Source organism: Anticarsia gemmatalis, chromosome 5 (assembly GCF_050436995.1).
Source record: "Anticarsia gemmatalis isolate Benzon Research Colony breed Stoneville strain chromosome 5, ilAntGemm2 primary, whole genome shotgun sequence".
NCBI lineage: Eukaryota > Metazoa > Arthropoda > Insecta > Lepidoptera > Erebidae > Anticarsia > Anticarsia gemmatalis.
Genome location: NC_134749.1, coordinates 4,322,174 through 4,348,516, shown reverse-complemented (window position 1 = coordinate 4,348,516; position 26,343 = coordinate 4,322,174). Strand labels below are relative to the sequence as shown.

General features: G+C 35.0%; 2 protein-coding genes across 7 annotated transcripts in view; both read left to right on the top strand.

The window, feature by feature from the left end:
* The first annotated feature begins 225 nt into the window (after positions 1 to 225).
* Positions 226 to 2,355, top strand: D1 (D1 chromosomal protein). Its single transcript, XM_076114205.1, has 4 exons — positions 226 to 373; positions 944 to 1,053; positions 1,149 to 1,304; positions 1,395 to 2,355. The coding sequence occupies exons 2-4, from the start codon at positions 982 to 984 to the stop codon at positions 1,521 to 1,523; spliced, it is 357 nt and encodes a 118-aa protein (XP_075970320.1). The 5' UTR covers positions 226 to 373; positions 944 to 981; the 3' UTR covers positions 1,524 to 2,355.
* Positions 2,356 to 3,062: 707 nt separating this feature from the next.
* The window catches only part of cno (adherens junction formation factor afadin), a 56,240-nt gene continuing 32,959 nt past the window's right edge, over positions 3,063 to 26,343 (top strand). For 4 of the 6 annotated variants that reach the window (XM_076114201.1, XM_076114199.1, XM_076114200.1 and 1 more), the window contains exons 1-9: positions 3,063 to 3,436; positions 9,414 to 9,482; positions 16,662 to 16,791; positions 17,878 to 17,986; positions 19,904 to 20,094; positions 21,185 to 21,341; positions 21,762 to 21,887; positions 22,418 to 22,575; positions 23,469 to 23,544. In XM_076114201.1, coding sequence (XP_075970316.1) covers positions 16,684 to 16,791; positions 17,878 to 17,986; positions 19,904 to 20,094; positions 21,185 to 21,341; positions 21,762 to 21,887; positions 22,418 to 22,575; positions 23,469 to 23,544 — 925 coding nt within the window. In that variant the 5' untranslated portion in view covers positions 3,063 to 3,436; positions 9,414 to 9,482; positions 16,662 to 16,683. The remainder of the gene's footprint in view (positions 3,437 to 9,413; positions 9,483 to 16,661; positions 16,792 to 17,877; positions 17,987 to 19,903; positions 20,095 to 21,184; positions 21,342 to 21,761; positions 21,888 to 22,417; positions 22,576 to 23,468; positions 23,545 to 26,343) is intronic. The other 2 variants (XM_076114196.1, XM_076114197.1) reach the window with 2 other exon arrangements.

The window sequence follows — 26,343 nt, the reverse complement described above, 5'->3', positions numbered from 1 at the left end:
TCTTCATTTATAATCGACTAGTTAATTACTTAACTATGTAGGTATTTCAGTTCGCAACTTGCATCACTGTATCCATTTTTTTAATTTTATTGATGGCTTCCTGTAGGCGGGAAATTTAAATTATTGCATTAATAGAATAAAATTGTATTTTAATAAGATGTAAAATATTTTATATGTATTTTATGTATTGACTCAGAAATCCAGCCTGAAAAATGCTATTTTGGCGGGCAGCGTTGAGCCCGTTCCTTTTGTTTTTATTTTTTGCTAACAAGGACGTGAGCGCCCTCTGCACAGACGCCAAACAAACACCGGTTCGCTGCCCGCCATAAATTCTCTTTGGCCCATCGCGTTAACGTTTGCTGTAAACAACTCTGTGAGTATTTTTATTGAAATTATTATATATTTCTTACTAGATCACGTTATTTTTGTATGCCTGACCCCCTAGTTGTAAATGCTTCGATTATTAAAGTTTAATTCATCCTTTACTTGTAATCCTTTCTTGTTTAGTTAATGTAAGCAGACTCCATTATTGTGGCTTGGTATTCATAAAATGACTTCGGTTACTATAACAAAGCTTTTCATATGAAATACGTAGTAACGTGAGGTATTTTTGGATTCCTGTTTTTCATGTATGTATTCTGAATATGATTCTGTATCTGCATATATATTATTCATGATTCGTCGGATGTACCTAGTAAATAATCTATTTAGAAGCTTAAAATTACATCGATATTTGTTTTGTGAATTATTTTGTTTTTATTATGTTGACATTTCTATTCTTGTCTTTATTTTTAGAACATGGGTTTATATTTTTTTTATTTTGATAAAAACCGGCCTGTTTATTTCATCTTACAATCTCATAGACGCTAAGGCGTCATTTTTTTTAATTTAAGCAGTATTTTGGTCTTACACTGGAATTATTAAGTTAATTTCTTTTTTGCAGATTTTACACCCATATAGCATTCTATAAAATAACCGAAAATGTCTGATGACGGTTCAACAACTGTGGAGAAGAAAGGACGCGGCAGGCCGAAATCTAATGGAACGCAAGCGGTTAGTGTAACTTTTAATTTTTACAAATTTCTCGGACATGTGAAAAAGAAACTGTTATATAGAACTTTATATTTGTGTTTATCAATGTTTACCAGGAAGCCAAAGGTGATACGAAGAAAAGAGGTCGACCACCGGCAGCTACTAGAACTAAAGAATCCGCCAAGTCATCAGATGATGAGCAGGCTCCAGTAGCGAAAAGAGGCAGAGGCAGACCGAAGGGATCCAAGAAAAAGGCTGTCGGCAAGGGAAAGGTAGTTAAGATTGATATGAACTTTAAACTTGCTAATTACTATACAACTGTCTTTACAAATATGTTTTACTTTACACACATTTTCTTGCAGAGTGCACCTGTTGAGGGAAGGGGACGTGGCAGACCGCGCAAAGATGCCCCACCACCAAAAAAAGATGCTGCCTCGACTGAGGAGGAGCAAGATGAAGATGATGAGGACGAAGGGTCTGAAGAGCAGTAAACGTGTTTTGTTATTAACATGACACTCTCTCACTTTAGTGTAATTTGTTTGTCATGATAACTCTAGCTGTGTGTGTTACTGCAATACATTCATTTTGTTGTACATCTTTATACTATCACAAAAAGGGGGTGTTGCTCACTCTTATAAAGTAGTTAACATGAATAAATAGGGTTATCTTGATAATACAAACTTCTCATCTGAGATTGTCTACCCAAATTTTAATCATGTGAGAAACTATCAGATTATGTCAGGTTTAATAGCTGCTTATGATGTCTTTTGTGTGATTACTATGCATTTACTCGAAATATTAATAAATTATAAATCTCACTTGAATAAATTTGGGATGACCTAGCTATCCCTAGAAACGTACAAGTTTTAAGATTTAATTTGTAAGATCCTTTTTTGTAGAGTTTATTCACATAGGTATTTTGTAATCTCTTGATTTAATTAATAATTCATACAATTTTGTAGATTTATTATTTTGACTTTTAAGTCAAGTATTATTTTATATAATAATAAATATTACGTTCACTTTTTGAAATAATCTTATTTTACCCTAAAAATGTATTTTAAAAATACTTAACACCAATAACTATTGTGAAAGGTGTTATACAAAATCAGTACCTATGTATAATTGATGAATCATAAAATTTCGGCATTTTACTGTTTCACAAATCTAGAATCATGTAGTGGTATGTGTAGTGCCATTTTGTATTGACCTTTTTTTTATATTTGGGCAGACTGATGAACTTGTTTTTTATTGACATTTATTGTGTGTATGTGCGTGAATGTACAAGTTTAGAACAAAATATAAATAAATCTATGAAATCCACGCAATATCTTTGTTTTAATCCACAAAATAACATAGCTGTTAAGGTAGGAGTCCTAGTAAGTAATCGCTGTTTATATAAACGTCACAGCTGGCGTATCTTTCAAATTACTATCAGTACCTACATGTACATAAGAAATATGTATTTCGTAGGTTCCAGTAACCTACCGTCGAAATTTGCTATCAATATTCATATAAATGCAGGCTATTGTATCAAAATGGTTTAGCTTTTTTCTCGTTATATATATATAATACTATTTCGTTTCGCTTTATCGACATCACGGTATGCAGAGCCAATTATTCAAAAACGCTCTAGAATTCGCATCAAAGTCTGTCATAGAGCCAAATAATTGATACATCAATAACGTAAATTATGAGTATTCTGCATTTATATGTAGGTAGGTAGTAAATAGTGTAAGCAGGCATGATAGATTTTATACTCGAAAGAGGAAATCAGTGTTGGCTGCCAATCTCATCGATTTTTAATAAAATCGACTAAAGATAAGGAGCTGCTTTAGTAGATAAGTTCTACCTTCTTAAACATTTAATTGTTTAATAGTAATAGTACCTATATCAAGTATTTATAATAAAATAAATTTAAACTTTATTGTTTTTATTACCCAAGTAATGTTTTTAATTTTGGAAATTCACATATTGGAAGTTTTTAGTTATCTGTGCCGTTTCATGGCATATCCACCTATACACTAACAAAAAACTTTTTGTGTTGTGGGGACGGTTGCTGTCAGCGTCATTCTCGTGAACGGTGTAGTTACGTACGTTAAAAAATATTTCTCGCCTTTCGTATTACAATACTGAGATTTAAACAGGTTACAATTATCAACTGTAGTTAATATTTCGTGTTAAAGTGAGGCTTTTATACTTTTAATTAATCTTTAACAACTTTAGTGAACTTTTAAACTGTGTTAGATTATACTATGTTATCCGTGTCGCGCAGTACATTGAAAAGTTGTTGACCAATATTTTAAAGTTTCGAAGTGATTATTTTTAGTGTATACTTTTCAATTATTGTTTATCATTATTATGTGTGAGTGTCTATGCTAATAAATGGTGAACATCGCATTATGTGAGTATTTATAACTTGATAATGATTTAGTTTTAACCAAGTCTGTATGGAATGCCATGACATGGGTAGGCTAATCACGTAACGTTATCTGTGTGATTACATTACACATCGTAATGATCTGAACAATTGATACTGTTGGACGTTGGTATAACCAAGTGTAATACATTTTCAGTAGAGGGGTATTATTTAAAAAAACCAAAGTTTTGTAAGTAACAGCTCATAGCTTGTTGCGATATTTCCAATATAATTTAGGTAATAAAATGTGCCAATGTATTATTACAATATGTGTTATTATATATATTAACTACATTATTTGGGATATATTTCATTTACCATTGATGCTTCAGAAACTTGTAGGAATAATAGTAAGTTGTGTTCTTTGGTGTTGCATACTCCCATGGGAAAGGGCGAGATTTGATCGAAGGCTGGTTGTGTGTAAACTGGCTAAAAAGTTTATTTTGGTTTTTCATAGTTTGCTCCCCAAATTCCTCAGTTGATCGAAATTAAATTCTTATCAGTGCATTGTCATAGTAACTGTTTATGAGTTTGTTTTTAGAATACTTATACTGTATTAAATAATTTGTTGTCTTCTAAATTTGTGAGTACGGTAAAATTATTGTAAATTAATGATTTTAAACATTAAAAGGTATATGTAAAATCTTTTTAAAGTTATAAAATTATTTTTATCACTTGTGCTAAAGCCATTGTTATAAAAATCTTAAATTGAATGTCATGTTTGTGACTCATTGTTAATTTGGTTACTAACTTTACTTTGGTGAATTGAAAAATGTGTTGATGTCGTTATCTTCAACATTATTTAACTCTACTATTAATATATAACTTCTATTTGGTACGTATGAATCAAAATACTGTCAAAAATATACACCTAGTTTATTTAATTTATTATAAAGAGAGATAATATTAAACTAACTGAAAAAGAAGAGGTCCTGCCAGGTTTATTTACAAATATTTTTTTTGTCTTTCAATGTTGGGAACAAAACTTTACCAATGCGATAAGAGGAACTGACAAGTATAATTAGATGCTCGCATTCACATTCTATCCAAGGAACATAAATTACTTCTCTTGTGTTTCACTGGACTGGACCATTGTGCCAAGTTTTAAACTGTTAGCTGTATTAGGTATACATACATCCCTAAAATCATGCCTTTTCATTATTCCTACCTTCATAAATAGGTTAATTACGTTTTATAATATTCTACAAGAAATCCGTCTTCCCTTGCCTCATTCACATCCATTCATCTTCACTGCCAGTTACAAGTACTATGCATCTGACCTTTTTGTAAGACATTACCAATATGTTCTGTGCGTGTCTTTTTAGGGTGTCCCGTCACATTGTTTCCATTTATCCCCGCAACAGTACATTTTAGAAGTAATTCTACATTAATTTATTCTCTCTACATGACGGAACCATTTGAGACAATATAACTTACTTAATTTTTATAAAAAACAAACACAACTTAGATAAATAATCTGTTTATAAAAAGTATGCCAACAAAGTATAGAACAGAACTGAGTTACAAGCTGTAGTTATTGTATAAACACTCACAAATATGCAGTATTTATTTATAATTTTATTTGCATAGGAATTTTACATTAATTGTTATGCTCTTCTTGGTTTGAATCATTTACAATTGATCATATGAAATGGAAATATTAAACAATATTAAATCAATTTCTTTATTTACCTGTGTAGGCATGTATACGGTTTTAGAATCTAAACAACAACATGTCTAGGTAGTTCATGGTTTTATTATTTTAACAGTTTAATATAACTAGTGATCACCTAGTAGTGAATTCGACTATAATGCATTTAAATTACTACATCAACTGTAAGTGTACCAAATTTCAGACCCCTGCATACGCGCATTTTTCGTAAAAGACGTCCAAAGTTTTTTCTTTGTTTATGTTCTCTTGACTCATTTGACTAGAAAGGTCTATGACACTTAAATGTTCTTCCTTACATATTGAAAGGCGGCATGATTTAAGCAATTGATATCACTACCTAAAAAAATATAATATTTCTTACGAAATGGATATAACAGTTTAATTGATGTTTTATTTCAAAAAATAATTAGGTAGGTAGGAAGTTATGTGTAATGTCTAAACAGGCCAAAAATATTTCTTTACAAAATGTCGCAAGTTTTTTTCGATTAGCCAGTTCATTACCAATGTCTGTAAGGTACGAGGTATTTGCAAGCGTTGCGTTTAAATAAGACACGCGATGTTATGTGTTTTGCCGCCGACCATAACTTTCTTTAACTGCTTAACTTTTACCGATTATTTGATGTGGAGATAGTAGTAAAAATACCTTTACATTATAACTATATGAAAATAACTACTGCCCTCGACTTCTTCCAACTGCAAAAGGTTTTCTCGGGTAAAATGAGTTAATGTGTTAATGTAAGTAAAAAAAATCACTCTACTTAATTTCATTAAATTAGTTCAATAAGTAGTTTTGACTTGATTGAATTAGAAACGTCCATCCAAATTTGCATCAAGGTATCTGGGTGTTATAAGCTGTGTTATAGGTCGTCGGTAATGTTCGAAGAGATTTTGCAAGACGCAACACCGTTTACTTATTAATTGATTTAGTATCAAATTGGCTTATAAAGAAACTTTTCACGCAGCACTCCGCCAAATCCCTTAAAAATGATCGTTTCACTAGTTTTCTATACCCCTAAATAAAAACATTTCTGGGACAGCCTCACTAAATATAGGTACGGTACTTAGGTCACTACTTATATTTTGAGCCTTGACGAATCTGATTGTTTTAGACCCCATTTGGCGTTTTCATTGTTAAGTTTGACCTTTTTGACTACTACATTCCTAAGAATGTTTTGAAATCTGCGCTGAATATATTTTCAATATCGTCGATCGAAAATTGTAAGTGTGCGGGAAAATGGCATTAGGATGTTAACATTTTCGTGCAAATATTTTTTACGACTTTCGACGTGACTTATAGAAACAGTCGTGTCTATATCGACTTATTTATTATTTTGGTGATAAAGTCTGATCCTTTGAAAATTTAAAACGCCAATAAATAGAGTTCTATCATTATTATTTTTCCATCACCAATGAAATTCCTGAAGGTCGTCCAAGGTCACCAGTTGTCTCTGGAAAAATTGATGCTGTGCGAAAATTAATTATGCATTTTAGTTTCCTGATACAGGAAAAGAATGACACAATCCTAAACATTATTTCCACTCTTAGATATAAAATATTAGGGAACAACATTTCCGATTAGAAGATTTTTTCTAAATGAACCAATTTTTTTTTTACTACAGTTCGATAAGGTCCTGGCGCCGATTAGTGCAAACAAATGCTTGAAAAACCCATCGTTTGGCTTCAAAATACGTGTATCAAATTGTGATAAAACAGGGATCTAGGATATAATGCGCATGAGCCCAAAAATATTCACAAGTCGACTTTATGGAAACTTTAAGATGAACCAAATCTAGAAAAAAACATTCGCGCTTGAAGCACTTCGGAACAAGTAGTCCCTTGATTTTTTATAAAAACTGTGTTACGGTGAAAAGTGCCTTTAGAAAAATGCAGAATGGTTAATTCTTATTGATTTATAACCAAAAATTTACCTAAAGACTGGTTTAAAATATGGTAAAATCACAAAATCCTACAGGTCGAGCTAAATAAAAACAATGCCGGCCGTAACGCATCTCGCTAAACAACCGGCTGTTATGTGCACGAAAATAATCGAATAAATTAGTTTCTCGCCATACACTACAGTTTGATATCAAATGACTTTATTTAGTTCCAAAACGTCAAGAATAAATAGCATTTACCTTGATATTTCATCGGCACAAGAAATAGGTTATGCTTTTAAACACCCTGTTTTTGAGGGGTCTTCGCGAAAGAAAAAAAAATATTAAAAAAATATTTCGATCAACAAAAATCTATCTAGATCACGCATAAGAATACCCGAGAATACGATAAAGTAGTTTTCACTCACATATTTACCGTTTTTCATAGTTAGGCTCAAAATATAAGTAGTGGCCCACGTATTACCTACCTAGGTAGGTATTTAAATTATATCTATACTAATATTTTTCGCGGCTACATTAGTGAGAATCAATTCAACGCCGAATTAACTTCAACTCAACTCACAGCAAGATTAGTCATATTTTTCAGCATGAAACCAAAATACCAACCAAGTAGTAGTAAAAAATGGACTCATTTCTTCCCTAAAATTTATTTACATATTATCTAAAAGTTCTTGTAGCGAATGGCAATATAATATGTAGGTACTTTGTGCATATAACTTCCATTAAAATCCTAAATCCAAGTCTCACAATCGTGACACGTGCCGTGATTGTACGCAAACGCATGCAGCATTGCTATTCTCGAGTGTCGACCTGTTACTATTGAAGTATTGACTATAATGCGATGTACACGAGACTGCCATTCTAATAAGCTTGTATGGACCTACATGTTTGCTACGTATGTATTTGTAATACACACAGCCTTCGTCCTTTTGTCTTAGACCTTCACGTCATTTCAATAAGGTTGAAAATAAATACCGTACTATTTTACTGATGATCGATACAATCTCCTATAGTTTTTTGTCAATGCAAAGTATAGCTGTTTAAGATCCAAGTGATAAAGTACGTAACGTAGAAATTTCAAATATCAATAGAAAAAAAGATCGTGTAATGAATGAAATCAACGCTGTCTACTTGGTGTGTGAAGGATGAACCATTCTGTACCACCCGGTCGTTGCCTCAATGAGTCACTGATGCACGCGGTGAGTTGACTCTGTAAAATACAATCGTTACGAATAACTTCAGGTACTAATTTCATTGAAACCTTTAATTAGCTTTATCTACTACTAAAAATGTGAAAACGCTCCTCCTTTGCATGAGGTAGACTTCCTAGATACATTCTAGGTTTACAAAATCAGTTTGTATCAGAATCGTTCTCGATAATCGATAATATTTTGTTTTATAATTTCATATTGAGAAAGTTTGAGGATGCCTGATTCTGCTGAATTGAGAACAAGCATGGTTAAGAAATCAAAAGAATATGAGTAACATCACATTGATGGATCGATCACATGGAAACTGTTATCTATACTAATATTATAAAGCTTAAGAGTTTGTTTGTTTGTTTGTTTGATTGTTTGTTTGTTTGTTTGTTTGTTTGAACGCGCTAATCTCAGAAACTACTGGTCCAATTTGAAAAATTCTTTCAGTGTTAGATAGACCATTTATTGAGAAAGGCTTTAGGCTATATTACATCACGCTACGGCCATTAGGAGCGAAGTAGCAACGAAAAATGTTACACAAACGGGGAAAATTATGTCCCATTCTCTCTTATGTGACGCAAGCGAAGTTGCGCGGGTCAGCTAGTCTAACTAGAAAACGGTCCCGAAAAAATATTCATCAACCATCTTTTTTCGTTGTACGATATGCTGTCTATAGAACGGTTCAGAGCATGATTATAATTTACTAGCTGACCCGCGCAACTTCGCTTGCGTCACATAAGAGAGAACGGGTCAAAATTTTCCCCGTTTTTGTAACATTTTTCACTGGTACTCTGCTCCTATTGGTGGTAGCGTGATGATATATAGCCTATAACCTTCCTCGATAAATGGACTATCTAACACGGAAAGAATTTTTCAAATCGGACCAGCAGTTCCTGAGATTAGCGCGTTCAAACAAACAAACAAACAAACAAACAAACAATCAAACAAACAAACAAACTCTTCAGCTTTATAATATTAGTATAGATAATATTAGTATAGATTTTTATTTGCGCAATGGTTGTAAATTATGAGTCGTCGCCATGTCGCTCTATGCCATTATGACTGTCACACTATTATTTCGGTTTCGCTTGACAATTGTGGCAATTGATATCGTAACTGTGCAGATGGATGACCTCGTTGCACTTGTATTATTACAAGTAATGAAATAGGTGTTTGAAACTGTTCTTTTGTTTCAGATAACATGGCGTAGATTACTGTACACTATTGCTGTCTTACCTGCAGTCTTCTGAGTGCATTGTTTACCAGTAAGTTGAGTTCCATGGTCTATACTAGTTGCGCTAGTCGGCTTAGAATCATTTGTGTGGCTCCTAGTGAGAAGGAAGGCTTTCAACCAACGATGCTAAATACCATTCCGAACGTCAGTAGGTCACAGCTATGGTCGACGTCCTGAATTTTTAAGTACTCCATTAAAGCGCTGCTTGCGCCTCTGTGTCAGTTTCTGTGCGCTTTTCTCTCGCTGATTGCGTCTTTTTACGTTCTCATGGCGGTTTTCACCACAAGGGGCCGCTGTATCAACGCAGTTAATGTGCCGTCGGTCGGAGCCTCGCTGTCTCGCTTCAAGAATTTAAACTTGTGTCTGCTGAAGCAAGTAAACTTTGTCCTTCCTAAGATTTTTTCTTGAGTTCTTTCAATTCACCTTCAAATATTCAACCTACCCAGTTCATTAAACTGTTGGCATACTTCATTAGAAAACCTTTTGTTTAGTAACACTTTCAAAATTAACATACAGTCAATAATAACGTCTTTGATAGACCCTTCATAACGGATGTGTTATAACTTCATAGTGAATTTTGAAGCATATTGTGTTGTATTTTGCTCCATTTAGTTTTCGCGTATAATGTTGTAGTTTGTTTTACATCCTGTGATATTCCCTCAATTCCTATCGGATAATTTTTATTTTTTTGTATTTGAATCGCGAAAGTAAAACATTTCCTGTTTTTAGTAACTATAACATTTTAAAGTAGTTACGTTAATGCATTGCGTATATTGGTAAGAATATAATTCTCAATCATTCAAGAAATAAATGTGCCGTAATATGCTGATAATGAGTACAAAAGATATCATCTTCTAAACGACTAGTTTGTGTTGGTCAGAAATGAAGTAGCCAGTTTCTAAGCTCGGTAAAACTTTCACGACTACCTTTCGCAATAAATGCCATTTAACTACTTGGAACCAGTTTTTTCAACGTGCGGCTGAGGCTTTCGTCGAAGGAGCCACCTTCGGATCATATTGCATTTGTGCTGCAGAGGTTACGCTCTGACGCGGGAAGTAACTGGCGACAACGGTAGCCTTAATGCGGATGTTTGTGTGGCTTGCACACGTCTGCGGCAAGATTCACCTCTATGTACCTACTTGGCTATTAAATGCCTACCTGCACAATGCCCAGTATGTCAGCGCAACTAACATGTACTATGCAGATGGTTTAAAGCATATACTTTTCTTCATAGGTAATTGAATTATAATGGGAACTATATGAAATGGTGTCATGAATAGAATGATATTGTAGTATAGTTAATTACATATTAGTTTGTGTGTGGGAGGAACAATGACCTTAGGGCGCTCGCACAAGGGGGGGCGGCACCGCGCTAGGATTGACGCAGTAGCGTCAGCACCAGAGCCGATTGCTTCTAATTTAATTAGGCTGCAAGTGGAACACGCCCGGCGCACGCATAGCCTGACCGCTTTACACACTCTTAAGACCACATTTTATTTTGTTTTACTTTGTGGAAATTATATTAAATGACGCAACAGATGAATGCTGAAGAATGTGAGTTTAACGGAAGAATCAAATCGATCGATATTCTAGCAAGTAATTTGTTTATGAATGTAACATTTATCAGCTATTACCTTCTGTAAGGTCAATTTATGTAATGTAAAATGTTTCAACTTTTTTATATTACATTAATGAGAGCTTATAGACTTTTTGAATATGAGTTGATTTAAAGATTCAGATTTCATTCACAAAGTTGTCAGCAGTGTACTCGACTCAGCTTTGAATGTACCTACTGCAGGACCTGGTTCGAATCCCGAGTCGGGGCAAAAAGTCACTGTAGATAGATTTTTTCGTGAAGAATTGCTGAGGGTTGTGATTGTCAAGAGTCTTTATTTTTTTAACAAAAGCAAAGTTACTGTCTCTTTTTTATTTGTCGTAAACTCACGGCAAAACCGTAAATATGGATTATTGTATGGTAAAACCTGCTACCCAACCTACGTTCTGTTACGTACTTTAATTCAGCTTTTAAAAATACCATATATCCCAATATTTTTATTGTGCTTTTCAACTAGATAAAGCCCTTACCTATCACAGGCTATACTTATAGTTACCATTTATAAACACGAGCGGATTTCGGATTTGGATGAAATGTGGCACTGAGATAATCAACATGTCATATTTATCGCACAGTTACGTTAATACAGCGTAAAATATAAAAAAAAGTATCGGTATGAAAGGCTCAAAGATATTTAATTCACTTATTGAATGACCAATTTAACAGGCAGAAGACTGAATAGTATTTTATTTAACAGTTTCGCTGAACGAAGCAAAGATTTCGTATAAAGTACCTTACAAAATATACGCAAATTATACCTGCGTTTAACATTGAACACTATCGACTTGCAAAACTGATTCAGTAAACAATGGCTTGTAATGGCATCTCGCTTTGTCTGCACATCAATGGCGTAACTGTGCTATTGTAAGAGATTATCTCTTAAATCCGGTCGGTTTACCTCTAGCCTGTTATGAAATTAACGAAGAGGTTACCAATAAAAAGCAAGTCCAGTCTGTTTATTTTTATATATACGCGCCGCAGTACTCTCACTTCTAATGTTGAAAATGCACGCCTAGTATACCCAAAATTAAATGTAATCGGATAAAGGAAAGTAGATCGATGTATTTAGATCCGCATGGTTTCATTCCCTACGTCGCCATCGACCAAGTGGAGTAAACAAAAATTGTAAGCTTTCGCTTTAAGAATTTGTAGATATTAAGCGCATGATTTGATTGTAATTCTGGTGGATAAAAAATCGGGGCATTATGACATTTTCGTGTCAGTTTATTTGTAGAGAGCCTGCGTGAGGTGAAGCGCTTGCTATTGCATGGCACACTCGGTGCCAGGCTCCAGCGACCCCCTGTACGCGCCAGTGGTCGATACGATTATACGTATGTCAACTTGTATAGGTATTCCGGAATAAACCTTCGCCTACAATAACTAGTTACGGTGACGTTTGACTGAACATCGATCAGCGATGTGATACAATCGCGTGCTCCGCGGTCCCGTTTGGTTGAGAGTGAACGCGTCATCCGGTCACGGTCATTTTGTTAAAGTGCGAATGCCGATGGTGTCCGTGTCGTCACACTCGTCACACTTTTCTCTTCGTCGATAGCTGGTGTTGGACGTGGCACCCGACACCGGCCGGCAGCCAACTCGCCGCCCTCTCTCTATCGCACTCTCTGTACTTGCCCTACTATCACTTCGACGATGAGCGACTCCAAATCGTATGTTATTTGATACTTGTCAATGAAAACATTTCATTCTTTCTCTTCCGTTTTGTTTTTAGTTACATTTATCTGTCACGGTTCAATTATTTGTAACATAATGATAACTTGCGTACTTCAATTTAGAGATGTAACTCGACTCTGCAATTAAGTCACGTCGTGTTAATGAGGAATGCACGTACGTGTGCAGCAGGTGTACGTACACTTGATGTCCCAACGTGCACGTTATTCAGCAATAACCCTAATCTAAAACGGTTAAAATGTCGCTTAATTTAACGGCTATTCAATGCTGTAGGTTTTTTGAAGTAATAAGTTGTATGCCCTTAAATACCAGCGGTAGGTTGGCGGGGTAGCTTAGTTGCACTCGTCGGCGAGGCTCGCGTGCCTGCCATGTGAGTCATGCTAATACTTTAAGCTGGTGCTTTCGCATTCCATTTATATTAAATACAATAACATACAGACATTAGTAACCGTTTTTTGTTTGGTGACTATTCAAGGTAAACATTAAAATTGGATAGGATCTTACTATTAGTACTAGTATCACTGCAACTTATTTTACAATGAATATTATGTAAAACAGTATGAAAAAATATGAATAGAAAAAAATGTGCGTTTGTTAATTTCTCTAGTAGTAACATTAAATGTCCAATTTTCCAGAGGGTATAAAAAAGATGGTTTTATAATATTGGACTTTAGATCCGTTGCCGAAGCCGTGTAATAAGACGTTGCATTATTGGTCAGCTCCAACATTTTCTAAGCAGTCCCATCAGTTTCATAGGTCTAGTGCATTGCAACTATTGCAAGTGCCAAAATTAACGTACAAACTTACACTCGGTGAACATAATTTTCTGAAAAAATATAACTGTAACTGTCTACTGATTCATGCCGTAATAAACTATTACAATCTATATATACTACCTGATCCACTGCACTTTGATGTTGAAGGAACCTATAAAAATATTTATTTCATATGCTTTATTAAACCTCTTTCCTGGATAGTATTCGTATTATTTTATTAATGTGCATAATATTACATCGAAGAGAAATAGCGGCTTAACATCACTCACTCTACGTTGATCTAAAACCCGTTGTCCATTTGCAATGAGGGCAGCGATGATAATATAAAAGCCGGTTTTGAGATGTTTTGCCGTGTGGAGATAAGAACTGACGACAGACGACGCACAACTGGGCAAACCGTAGAGCGAGACTATGTGAAGATGAACTCAAATCGCCGTCAATTAGTATTGTTGCGTGACAGACTAACAGTACTGTGACATTACATAACAGACATGGGAGCATTCACATAAGGGGACCACGTTCTCAGGCCTTCTGCCGCGCGCATTAGCCGAGTCGCGAACACTCAAGTTTCGCGATTCCCATAATCTGAATTACTCTCTGCACGCAATTTAACCGTACCTATAGCATCCTTAGATTCCTTGGTCTATTTCTAGAATGACAAAAAATTGTTAATATTACTATAAATGTTATAGTTATAAAATAAACTAACGAAAATATACTAAATTCCTTTAATACGTCCTGTGGTCCATTAGAGTGTTGATAAGTATGAAGGGGTTGATATAGAAAAGAGCTATCCACTTTGGAAAACATTTCGAGGGTGTGCACTTGTATAGCGGCGCTTAGTAACAAATACGTGTTGTGGTATCGCGGATAGGTCCACTTGTTCCGCCCCTATGCACTTGCCGCAGGGGGGTCGATATGCCCATGCTTTTTGCACCCGCTTTATTATTTTAACTCAACGCGTTCCCACGCTGCACTTACACAGAATTAACCTGTTCAATGAAAACTAGAGAATGTTTATGTTTACTCATAAATTACGTTAGCGTTTCGCGTTCTTGCAGATTCTCATACCAGAATGCGAACTTCCTGGAACGACGTTATTAATAGCTGGTTTTATTGGCGTGCGATCGGTTTTTAATAAATAAAAATTTGAGTGGATTAAGATCAATGACTTTGTGCTAAATTATTATTAAACATTTCACTAAAATCTTCCACCAGACTAAATAAGTCTCATTTTATGTTTGCATGGTGTTTAGTTTGCCAGATCATCCTCGTGAGGTACAGGAAAAGGCAAGGTCGGCGTCCAACCGTGAAGTTCCGGTACCAAAAGACAACTTTGTATTTATGTCACTAGCTGAACTTATACTATGAATTCAATGCGAGGTTGATAATCGCGTGTCGTTTAAAATCGGCTGTCGTTGCCTGTCATACCAGTTGTATAATTAATCGATAGCAGGTTAAAAAATGCGTTGCCTAAGTAACGTTTATCGATGCGTGTTTATTTTCACGAGTCAACGCTCCATGTTTTGAATGGTTTGCGGTTCCTCGTTCGGTGGGCGAGTGTAACAGCTCGTAAGCTACAGTCAGCCAAATAGCGGAAGCGAGCCGAACCATAACAACGCTGACGGCTGTTTCGGTTTCTGACAGTTAACACTAATAAACTGGTTTCAGATGAAAACTAAAATGAAATAGGAACATGTTTCTGTGTAATTCTAAACTTAAGCCTTACACGTACGTACACTGGTTACGTTGTAATAACTGTAAGTATTCGTAGGAGTAGGGCTGCAATGCCTATTGTGGTAATGACTAGTAAGTAGGTCCTGCAGTTATCAATTAGTTTAATATGCTCAGCAATGAAGTGCCTACCTAGGCATGTTTGATCAAACTATTTTGCTACTTCGCTAATAACCTCTGTCTGTTTACTTGCCTCGTGGAATAATACAGATTAGATGGATTATTAGTTAGGTAAAACCTTTTGTTTGCATACCTTTTTATAAAGAGAAAATTTATGGACTTTGGTGGTCGGTCGTTTCATGACCGTTTGGGCCATATGTTTACGATATAAATACCAACAGAGATGCGCGTGTGTCCGTATATGTGCCGTTGCGCCGGCACATGATGAATGCCAGAAACCGCCCACACAGACTTTTTACCTTTGATGACCAAATGACTGCGTTATTGGCTTTTTGCAGCAAATTCCTTGTTGTAATTAAAAATGTATCGCCAATTAATATTTTTACGAAATAGAAAGTCACCCGACAACCTTAGCCGCATGACCCAGATTCATGATCACTATCAAAAGGTTACCATAGTCACTGTTTGTTTAATTCAATACTAATGTTTACCTAAAACAAAACAATATGCATTATTAGAGTGCTCGAGGCGCAGTGTGTTCGTAAGATTGTTACATTAATGTTACATCAATCAAAACAGCGGAAGAATGTGACGGGTGATCGGAACAGGCTTATTACCTGAATCATGGTGCTTTCAGAAAGCGTATAGCTATAAAGAGGTTTTGGTGTTTGAAGTTGAATGTTAACGAGTACTAATACTATATCTACAAAAGTGCCTGTATTTGCTTAAGTTATCGCGTTTTAAACAGGTATAACATCGAACTGTTTAGGTGCGGGTATTGTAAACATTCCAATTTGCCACACTACTACCAAATCAATTAGAAACTCTTCGTAGTAATAATGGCTTTGTGACGTATTTCGTTAATGAATGTTCTCAAAATGGTACTGTCGTTATTGTGTAGTTATTTAAACGTAACCTATAAAGTGGGTTCTTTGGTCATCTGATAAGTGTCGAAGTTGAGTTATCAGCTACCTACTTAATTAATTTGAAAGTGACGTTTTAGGTTAGTGCTAAATTTGAGCTATTGCGATAACCCTATGAATAAAATTCTGTCAATGTAAATAATACAGTACTCATCCAACTGAAATCGGGCATACGAGATCTAGTGACTTTTTTCCAGATACTTTACCGGTTAGAATGCTTTGGTTACAAATAATAATTTATTAAATTAGTACTGCAATGTTAATGAATTGTAGTTGTACTAGTCTTTATTTGTTTTATCAGTGAAGTGTAGATGTAACTGTGTTATTTGAAGGTTGTTTGTGTTATGTTCCAGGCTGACTTGATGCGGTGACACAATGGACGCGGCGGACAAGCGTATGCTGGAGCGCGAGGCGCTCCGCAACATGATCCAGCAGTGGAACGCCAATCGCCTTGATCTGTTCGCGCTCAGTGAACCCAATGAGGTAAATACAAAGTATCATTACTTAGTTTTTATTTACCTAAATCTGCACATACTTTATTTGAAAGTTAGTTATATTAGTTGCATATGTTCTACTTTTTTCTGTTAATTAATGGGCTATTAGTCTAATACTACTTCCCAATAAATTTGTTGTTTACTTCTCCTCCATCGGAAAAGATAGGCAAAAGATACTGCGAGGAATACCTACATACGACGAGAACAAAAAATATTTTAAAATGACGGGGAATATAAAATAAATAAATGTCTATCCCGAGGTCTGCAAAAACAATACAGTCTAAATTTACTTTATAGTTAATTTCGAATGTCCTCGAGCAACTTAACTAGTCAATGAATTAGTAGTAAAGTTTTACGATTTCTTGTAGGCGGTGACGTCACGCGTGATTCATAATCTTTAACAATTATTATCATATTGTAGTGACAGGGTTTTACTTTACCTGTCACGTAGCGAATGAGTGCTGGTATTTTGTATTCGGCATTAGTATGCGATACAAGGAGCTATCTTAAATACCTTTGCGAATCCCGGAAGTTTATTCATTCTTGAATAGGGAATTATCCGTCGTGTAGAGTAATACTCGACAGACACATTGTTACGACTGATATGAAGTAAAGTGTAGTTGCTTATCTGATTCTGATTGTTACGTGTTTTTGATAAAGTAAAATGTCCTATGATTTTAATTTACCTTCTCGCAATATCATTTAAATTACAAATTAGCACATTTTACTAGCATATGTGTATAGCATGATAATGATAGTAAATGTGTTAGTGTTCATAACGAGCTCACTACAAATAGAGATTACCCTCTGGTGTATAAAACAAACAGTTTTAATCTGGCGATTGTGTTACTAGATTAATAATACATATGGAACGACAAAACCAAACTGTAACGTATTTATAGAACGTATGTGTCATGCAGATACCTTGATAAATATTTTGCCAAGATAAAACATGGTTGGTACTTTTTATCGTTCAAAGAACCCCCTGAGATAATTGTTTCCGGTCCAAAGTAAGTTTCATTACAATACTCATTGTTTATACTACTTATTCATCTTTTAATGTTTTTCTTTTCAGAATTTGGAGTTTCACGGAGTTATGCGCTTTTATTTCCAAGATTCGGGTCAGAAGATAGCAACGAAATGTATTCGAGTCGCTTCCGATGCCACTGTAAGCGATGTCATAGGTGAGAATGACAAATTGTGCGAACTCTACACTACTGTATGATATAAAGTTACTTTCACACAATAACTCCACACTAATGTAAACTTTCTTTAACTGAATTGCCTTTGAATGATGACAAAGTAGCGTATCAAATTCATTAGAAGTACGTTGACGCTATTTGCAGAACTTCGGTGTTATTTTCCTTCGGGGAAAGTTTTTATTCGGTAACTTTTTAAATTTCTAAGTTATCTTGTGTTGAAACTCAACCCAGAGGTCGTTTGAGATTGTTTGTATCGTAAAGCAAAAAACTTTGGAATTTTTTGTTACAATATTTTTTTAGTACTTGAAAACGCTTCGCAGATGTTTAGGGGTATTGTAGACTTGAGGATGGACTTTTAGAATTTCTAACAGTGTTGGTCTTGAACAAGCATGTTATATGTTTAATATTTTTTAATACATTCGTAATCGTATAAAATAGGATACGTTTTAATAATACATACGTAGTTATGCCGTATTTTCATTGTACGGACTAAGATCATATCCGTTTTTTCGTCTAACTGATTTTCTCTTGGTATCGCGGCCAAAATATATTTGTATACTTTTGTGTGGGCGGCCACATACTTGTTTGTTCTATAATTATAATCCAGACATAGATATTACTAATAATAAAGTGGAAGAGACTTTAATACATACAACCAAAGATTATTATCTATCAAATGAGAAAACAAAATACAGTCAAATTGAGACCATCCTCCTTTATTTGAAGTCGTTTAAAAAAGCTTATATGATCGGTGTTGTCATTAGAAGTAGCTGTATGTTAATGTAGTTCCTTGCATACCGACATAGACGGTAATTAAGGAGACTGCGCGTAACCGGATAACGCGGTTGATAACTTGCTATTACAAAATATAAACAACCTCCGAGTACGAACTAACCTACATCTGGAGAATGTTGATATAAGTGTGACAATCGTACTTTTCATGAGTGAATATTGTATTATATTTAAAATGATATCTTACTTATATTATAAATGCGAAAGTTAGTGAGGATGAATGTTTATTACTTTGTCACGCAAAAACGACTAATTGCTTTCTTATGAAATTTGGTACTTAGATGGTTTATAACGTTGATTAACACATAGAATTCTTCATTCTCCGGCAAACGCTTTCACGCGGACGAAGTCGCGGGCAGAAACACATATTTATATTTGTGTCAGTTAGAATACAAACTGACACAAAATATAAATATGTAATAACACTTCTCACATGAAAATTATCGAATAGTTTGTCAACGGTTTCGAGTAAAGCAAATAAATTCTAAGGTGTATTTACACAAATGTTTAAACATTGCTAATATTGACATTAAGCTCTTCTAATACAAGTTATTTAACTATTTAAATTAGGCTTTAAACATTGGTTCGTATTTCTCAATCCATTTAATCATAGTCTCGTATCAGTCGTAACTAATATAATTTATAACGTCCATGTGTCATATTATACCACGAACTGGAGTGATGATTATTACTTTGTTTGTCATCGTCAAATAGAAACGAATCACTTGCTCTTAGATGTGGCATTTTCTCCTTATGTAAATCTGTAACAAGTTCTATCTGCGAATACATATTATAGAAATCAATGACATTTTTATTAATGTATTTATTGAAGACGATGACGAGGTGACCGCTGTCCTCTTAACTATTTTCTACTGATTCGGAACACTTGATACAATATAGGAAACTTTAGTAGGAAAGATGGAAAGCTTTGTTCAACAAAGCCACATAACGAACTGCTAAAGAAAAATGTTTTTATGCCTTAAAGCTCAGTATTCATTCAAAGAAATTACAACCCATTCTCAATTGAATAACTTGCATTGGGTGATTATAGACATATTCATGCTTTGTTCGTGCAGTAAGCTAATATAATGTTGTTATGTTGTACAGAGACTCTGATCGAGAAGTTCCGTCCAGACATGCGCATGTTGTCGCTGGGCTCGTACTCGCTGTGGGAGACGCACGGGCCCGACGACGAGCGCCGCCTCGAGCCGCACGAGAAGCCCCTGCTCGTGCAACTCAACTGGCACGCTGATGATCGAGAGGGACGATTTCTACTCAAGTGCCTTAGTAACAACGAGGTAAATTAACTTATTACAAAATGGTAATTTAAACTTTGATTTAAGTGCTTTTTCTAAAGTTATCAGGTTTATGATAGTTTCCAAGTTGGATTTTGAAAACAATAATAACTCTTCAATTGAAAACGGCCAAAGCCATCAATTTAGACGGCCTAAGATATTGTCTGATTCATTTTCAATGGTTGTAGAGTCTATTTGCAAGACTTCGACTAGTTTGAATACGTCTGGTGAGATCAGGCGATAACGAGTCGGATTGATAAATAAGTTAAAAATAGGGTATCTTCAATATTTAAAGTAGTTCTCTCCATACCTTATTTTTTTTACTCTGCTATATATCCGTTATATAGCCCGCAGCGATGTGAATAAACTTTTTATGATCTTAATAACTTATACTTTTCAATGACAATACTTAGATACTAACGAATTGTTATCGAGAATAATATTACGACGCTAGAAGGAGATGCGTGTACGATGCAAAATTATTGCGGATGAAACTCACAGTACCATGCATTAATTGACTCGTAATTGATTAATAACAATGACCGTGTCGCTACCGTATCATAGTAACGTAAATTGTTAGTATCTATTACAATAGATGAACGATAGTCTATCGCGCTATCCAAGAATAGATTGTGCAGACAGTTTACGTATTGAACGCGAAAGGGATTGTGTCAGTCGGGTGAATCTTTGTTCTTGTTTGTTTTTCTCACTGCAGTCTGTGCGGTAATGTCAGTGGCTAGACAGACGTATTAATAGTCTTATGAATGTGTTAGTTTGTGTGTTACGTCACGTGTCGTGTACTGACTTTGAACTTTTACGATTATCGAGTCTCCTTGTTTAGTGACGTCATTAAGGATTTAAAGACGCGATTTTTTACAGTAAATACGTTAGGTAAATTCTTTTCATGCGGATTCGTCTCATTCAACGGTTATTAATATTTTACGTCAATATTAAATTTTTTTCTTGGTGCATTAATTATCTCGTATATGCTTATTGTTATTTATGATATGACAACGACTTTTCCTGCAATCTTGCTACTAGGTGACTACTAATAAAACAATTGTATTACAAACTTAACAATATTTTTTTTTAGGTCCCATTGTCAGCTGCGAATGACAAAGGTGACCAAAACTTCAAAAGAAAACTATCGAAACGAGAGAAAAAAGAATTGAAAAAGAAGGAGAAACTGTCGAGACTGAAATCCGATACTAACGACGAAAACAGACCCGTCGCCGAAAAACTTTACACAGGTAATTGATACACCATTATTTTACAGCAAGATTTATTTACAATCTATTAATATACCTTTTTGGTAAGTTCCATTATAAACTTAAGTATCTGTAAACAATTTATACTTATTGTAAACATTTTGTGTAAAAGGCATTCACTGCTTTATTCTTTCGTCATTCGCCAATATCAGCTTACATAGAGAAAAAATGTTTGCGTTGTAAACAAAGTAAGCGTTGTTATTAATAAATAGAATTTCTTATTTTTGTGAGATTAGAGAAAAGAGATATGAAATGCGTTTATGTTGTAAAGTAGCGAAAGGTGGAATTGAAGCCTGGCAATGAACATTTCTCCAGTCTGATTGACACATTGATAAGACATTCTCGCAAACACGGGGAGAGTAATGGGTTTCTGATTATTCATTGTATGTTATTCTTACACAGAACTACCGGAGACATCGTTTATGCGCAGCATAAGCAACCCCGAAGCGGTGATGCGTCGCCGTCGACAGCAGAAACTAGGTCGTAAGCTGCAACAGTTCAAATCTAAGGACGGCGGACCTGACACAGGTATTTATTCAAACAACAATTTTGCACATGCGATGTAGAGGAGTACCAAGTCTTGAGGGCGATGCCATCAACAGACAACAAAGAATCTCAATAGACAAAAACTACTGTGACCAATCACATTGATATTCGCCTTCGCCATGACCCTGTGTCAATAGACTACTTTAGAACAATTTGTATGGGTCATTGGTGAATCATAAGACCGGATACATGGATATTATACAGCGAATTGTCTTGCGTTTTCAATCTTCCGATAGAATTGTTTTATCAACATTAACGAGTTACTTAAGCAAATGTAGCGACATTGTGAGGTTCCTTGTGATTTGAGATCTAGAATCATGTCTCCAGTGAGACTTTATAATTTTGGACTCGAAGCGTTGTCGCGAGTTTACAGCGTTGCCAATAGATGGCAGCACTCTTTCTCCATTATACAACTATCGCAAATGTATGACGAATGTTATTATTATAATGAATGATTGTTATTCGGCTCTGTTGTTTATATGATGTATCTACGAAGTGTGACATTGTTCCAGGCGGCACTCTGAGGATATACGGGTCGATCCTCCGGCCCGACGTGTCGTACGTGACGCTACTGCTGTCCGTCAACGACTCGGCCGCCACGGTACTGCGGGAGACGCTGGACAAGTACGGCATGTCGTACCAAGACCCCACGCAGTTCTGCATTGTACAGGTGAGATACTCAAAACATATTTTTTTTTGTGAACAGCCCTTCATAACAAAGCAATAGTAAAGTGTCAAAAACGTGCGCCAGGTGCAATGGTTAATATGCTAGCTGCGCTATTCAACCGGGCGTTGTAGGTTCAATTCCTATCCGTAATAAATATTTGTATATTATATCTATAATATAAGCTTTACGATTCACAGTTAGTGTAAGAATTTTAACACATATGTTATATCTACGACTTACTATTCAATGTTAACTTTGCTTATTAGATGGACAGATATATTTTTATAAAAAAATTGTAACTGTAATATTTCCCGACGAATTCAATAACATGTCAACACATTGTTAAACCACATACCGTTTTGGAGATGGCCTAAATGCCTGAACAAAGAGAGATCGTTATAATCCGGACGAGGGTCACAAAGGTTAGATCGAGACATACCGCAAAAATATAATACACAAGACTGGGCTGCCTACTTCCCAATTATACTAATGAATATCCGTTTAATATTACATGCACGAGGTACGGAATTTCTTATGAATTGGTCTTTTATATATTTCTAGCTGTTTTCGCAATACCTATTGTTGTGTTTGTGCCTCTGTGTCAGACTGCCGAGCACGAGGTCTCGGGTTCGATTTCCGGGTCGGACAAAGTACTTATGGCCAAATTCTGGGTTTTACATTGTTAAGTTCGGAACGGTTTGACCAAAGCCGTATCTACGCGGATTTAGGCGTTAATTAATAACACACCTGACAGAAAGATCAGTATTTACTCGGTCTCGGACTACGCAAAGACCAATCTTTGCGTGCTGGTCAATGAATGGTTTCTATTGTTATTCTATTTAAAGATACATAGTTTCTGACGAAATAATTGAATATTTTTTTATGTTTCTTCGTAGGAGGACAAAACGGACAATTCAGAGTACATTCTAGAAGACGACGAATGTCCCCTTGCGCTCATGAACATGACTCGAAGTAAGTACACATTCTCATAATAAATTGAGTATCATAAACATCCTAACTCACCTGCTTCCATTCAACCTAGATAGCTGTTTGATAAATAAAGTAGACGCATAAATTACGTGGGCAATTATAATAATATTGATGAAACCGTAAATTATTCGCTATGTTATGTTTGGCTTCGTAAAGTTTGTTATTGTTAGAGTTATTTTCTCTTATGGTAAGCCAAATTAATTGTAAAGTTTAAATGGCTTGTTAAATCGTATGGTATCGTATCAGTTTAGCGAGGGAAAAAATACAGGTTAAATTATCTGCGATACAAATATTGTCGGCGACTTCGAGTGATGTTGCCGGACTTGTTACGAATGGTTCGTTTTTGCAGACATAAGGGGTTTTCTTAACTTTGTTTGACATGTCGTCGACGTCGTGTGACAAGAATGTCTCCTAGTGTCTCCCTGAATTTTAACATTACTTGTATTTTCTTTTGATATTTTTATAGGTAATATTCGTAAACCATGAGTTTTTTCTTAGAAAAATAATAATAGTGAGTTAAACTTGCTACTTACGGGTTTAATTAACCTTCAACTGTTACCTAAAACTACATACCTCAAAACACTAATTACGCAACAACAAAAGTGCCGTTCGTCTTTAAAGTTAACTATTTTACGATTCTAGTACATTAGCATAGTAGCTACTTAAACAAGAGAGTAAAAGGGTTTTAATGTTGCAAGTTAGTTTGAAGGGCAAGGTTAGTAGGTCACTAAAGATTGACGAGTTACATAATGTTAATGGCGTCTGTGCCTGGAAAAGTACGATAGAGACGTCTTTCGTGGTCTTAACATCTGGCTTTTGGCACGAGACCATTTAGGTATTCGTAGACGGTTCGTAACATGATTGTAGTAGTCAATTTGGACTGAAAGCTCTATGATAATATATTTTTTCTAAGATGTGCTTAGTGTTATTTTTACTGAACTTCCTCACACTTCGAAGAATATGTTAAGAGACAACAGAGAGTAACGACGTTTATCTTAATAAACATAACTGATATGAACTTTTTCAGCAATTTTGTACAGCGTCAATTAGTGATCGACTAAGTATAATAGGTTTTTTTAAACTGTGTATTTTCTATTAAAATATACAAATTGATCACCTTCGCCAAACTTTGACGTTTTATGGCAGGAGGTGTACTTATTACTTCTTATTCTCATTCTTGGTGTCAGAGCAGAAAATTACTAGTATATAATTAGTGTCCGCCGTAAACTATGAGCTGCAGTATCTTTATTAAATGCCGGTAAAATATAACAAATACCTTGTTTACACAATATTAACATTCATCTTTCTCGAGCTAGATGAATATTCAAAATGCATAATTAATTTCGTGAAACTTCCTCTGAAGATAACTTTACGGAATTTGTTTAACTGACGGTTTTAACTTTTAACTAGGTATCTGTTGAGATAAAGGTCACGAGTAGATATACCGGTGTAAAATTATGGAAGCAGGTGAATGACTCCACTAGAAAATTTCATTAGGAACCAACGAATGGCGGAGCTTAGTTGTAAAAAGTGTATTAGATTTGAGCTATTGATTTTTCTGGTTCATGTTTGCACCGCTGATGACAATCGAGTTAAAATCTTGCAATCAAGTGGCGAATATTAAAAGGAATGGAAAAGTGAAAGTTTTAGGGGTATAAGATACTTAGGCAGAGTATAGAATTCTGGAAGCATTTTAGGAATTCTTTGACGTAAATATCATTATCAGTTACTGGACAAGGCGTCACGTAATAAGGTGTAAAATTACTAAAAAACGTCTATGACATTTATTAAAGTCTAATTTATCACATTTAACTTTTAATATCAACGAATGAAATTATTTAAGTGTGATTTAATTTGTACAAATTTAATAAGTCTCTTTATTTCTTTCACTTAAATTAACTGAAAAAAAAAAGATAGATTGAGCGCAGAAAGCTCTATAAAAACTTTCGCAATTGCCCAAAGAAAAATACATTACAGCAATAGATATTTCGTATGTTTTCCAAAAGATTGTGTAAACATTGGTCGGCGTCGTCTGCGGGTAGATAAATACTTGAGATTGCGTAGTTAAAACTTTTTAACGATACTTTGAAACTGACGATGGTCTCGACGGACAGGAGAGACAATTGTTTATGTCTCTTTGTTGTTACACATCCATCACAAAGATTTTGTCATTAAAATTAAATGAATACGAAACAAAACTTCCTCTCTGTTCGATATTTTTTTGTTAAGGAAAGTTTTGGCATGTGTTGTCGAAATAAGTTAGTGTTTTCGTTGAAGATTGCTGGTATAAATACGATCGTTCACGTCCCTGCGATGTTGATACAACACTTTTAGTTACACTTAGCTATGTTAAAAGTGGTCCCGTGTGCTCAACAATATTAATCTTTGCGATACAGTTATAAAGTTAATTCTAATATCGAAGGATAAACGTGGACGTAAAACTCACTTTTGCAGTTCAAATATTGTTAAACACATAATAGCAGGAGAAGAATCTGTAGTAGAAAATGAGTACCTAAGTGCACGCCATGCCGTGCCAGTAGCGCTTAACTTAGTGACGCAAACAACGCTGTTGTTTAGATTTCGTGTAAGGTTAAAATGAGATGACACCGCATGCAGCGCCACTCGACCCACATGCCTGACACCAGACGCAAGATATTCTCTAAAACCACGTCAGGTGCATGAGATACGTTTAAATAAATCTTTGTTTTTATTTTAGCTAGTTTTTTCTAGTTTTTCGTATATTAAACAAGTTATTTGAAAGATTAGTTTCTTTCAGGTAGC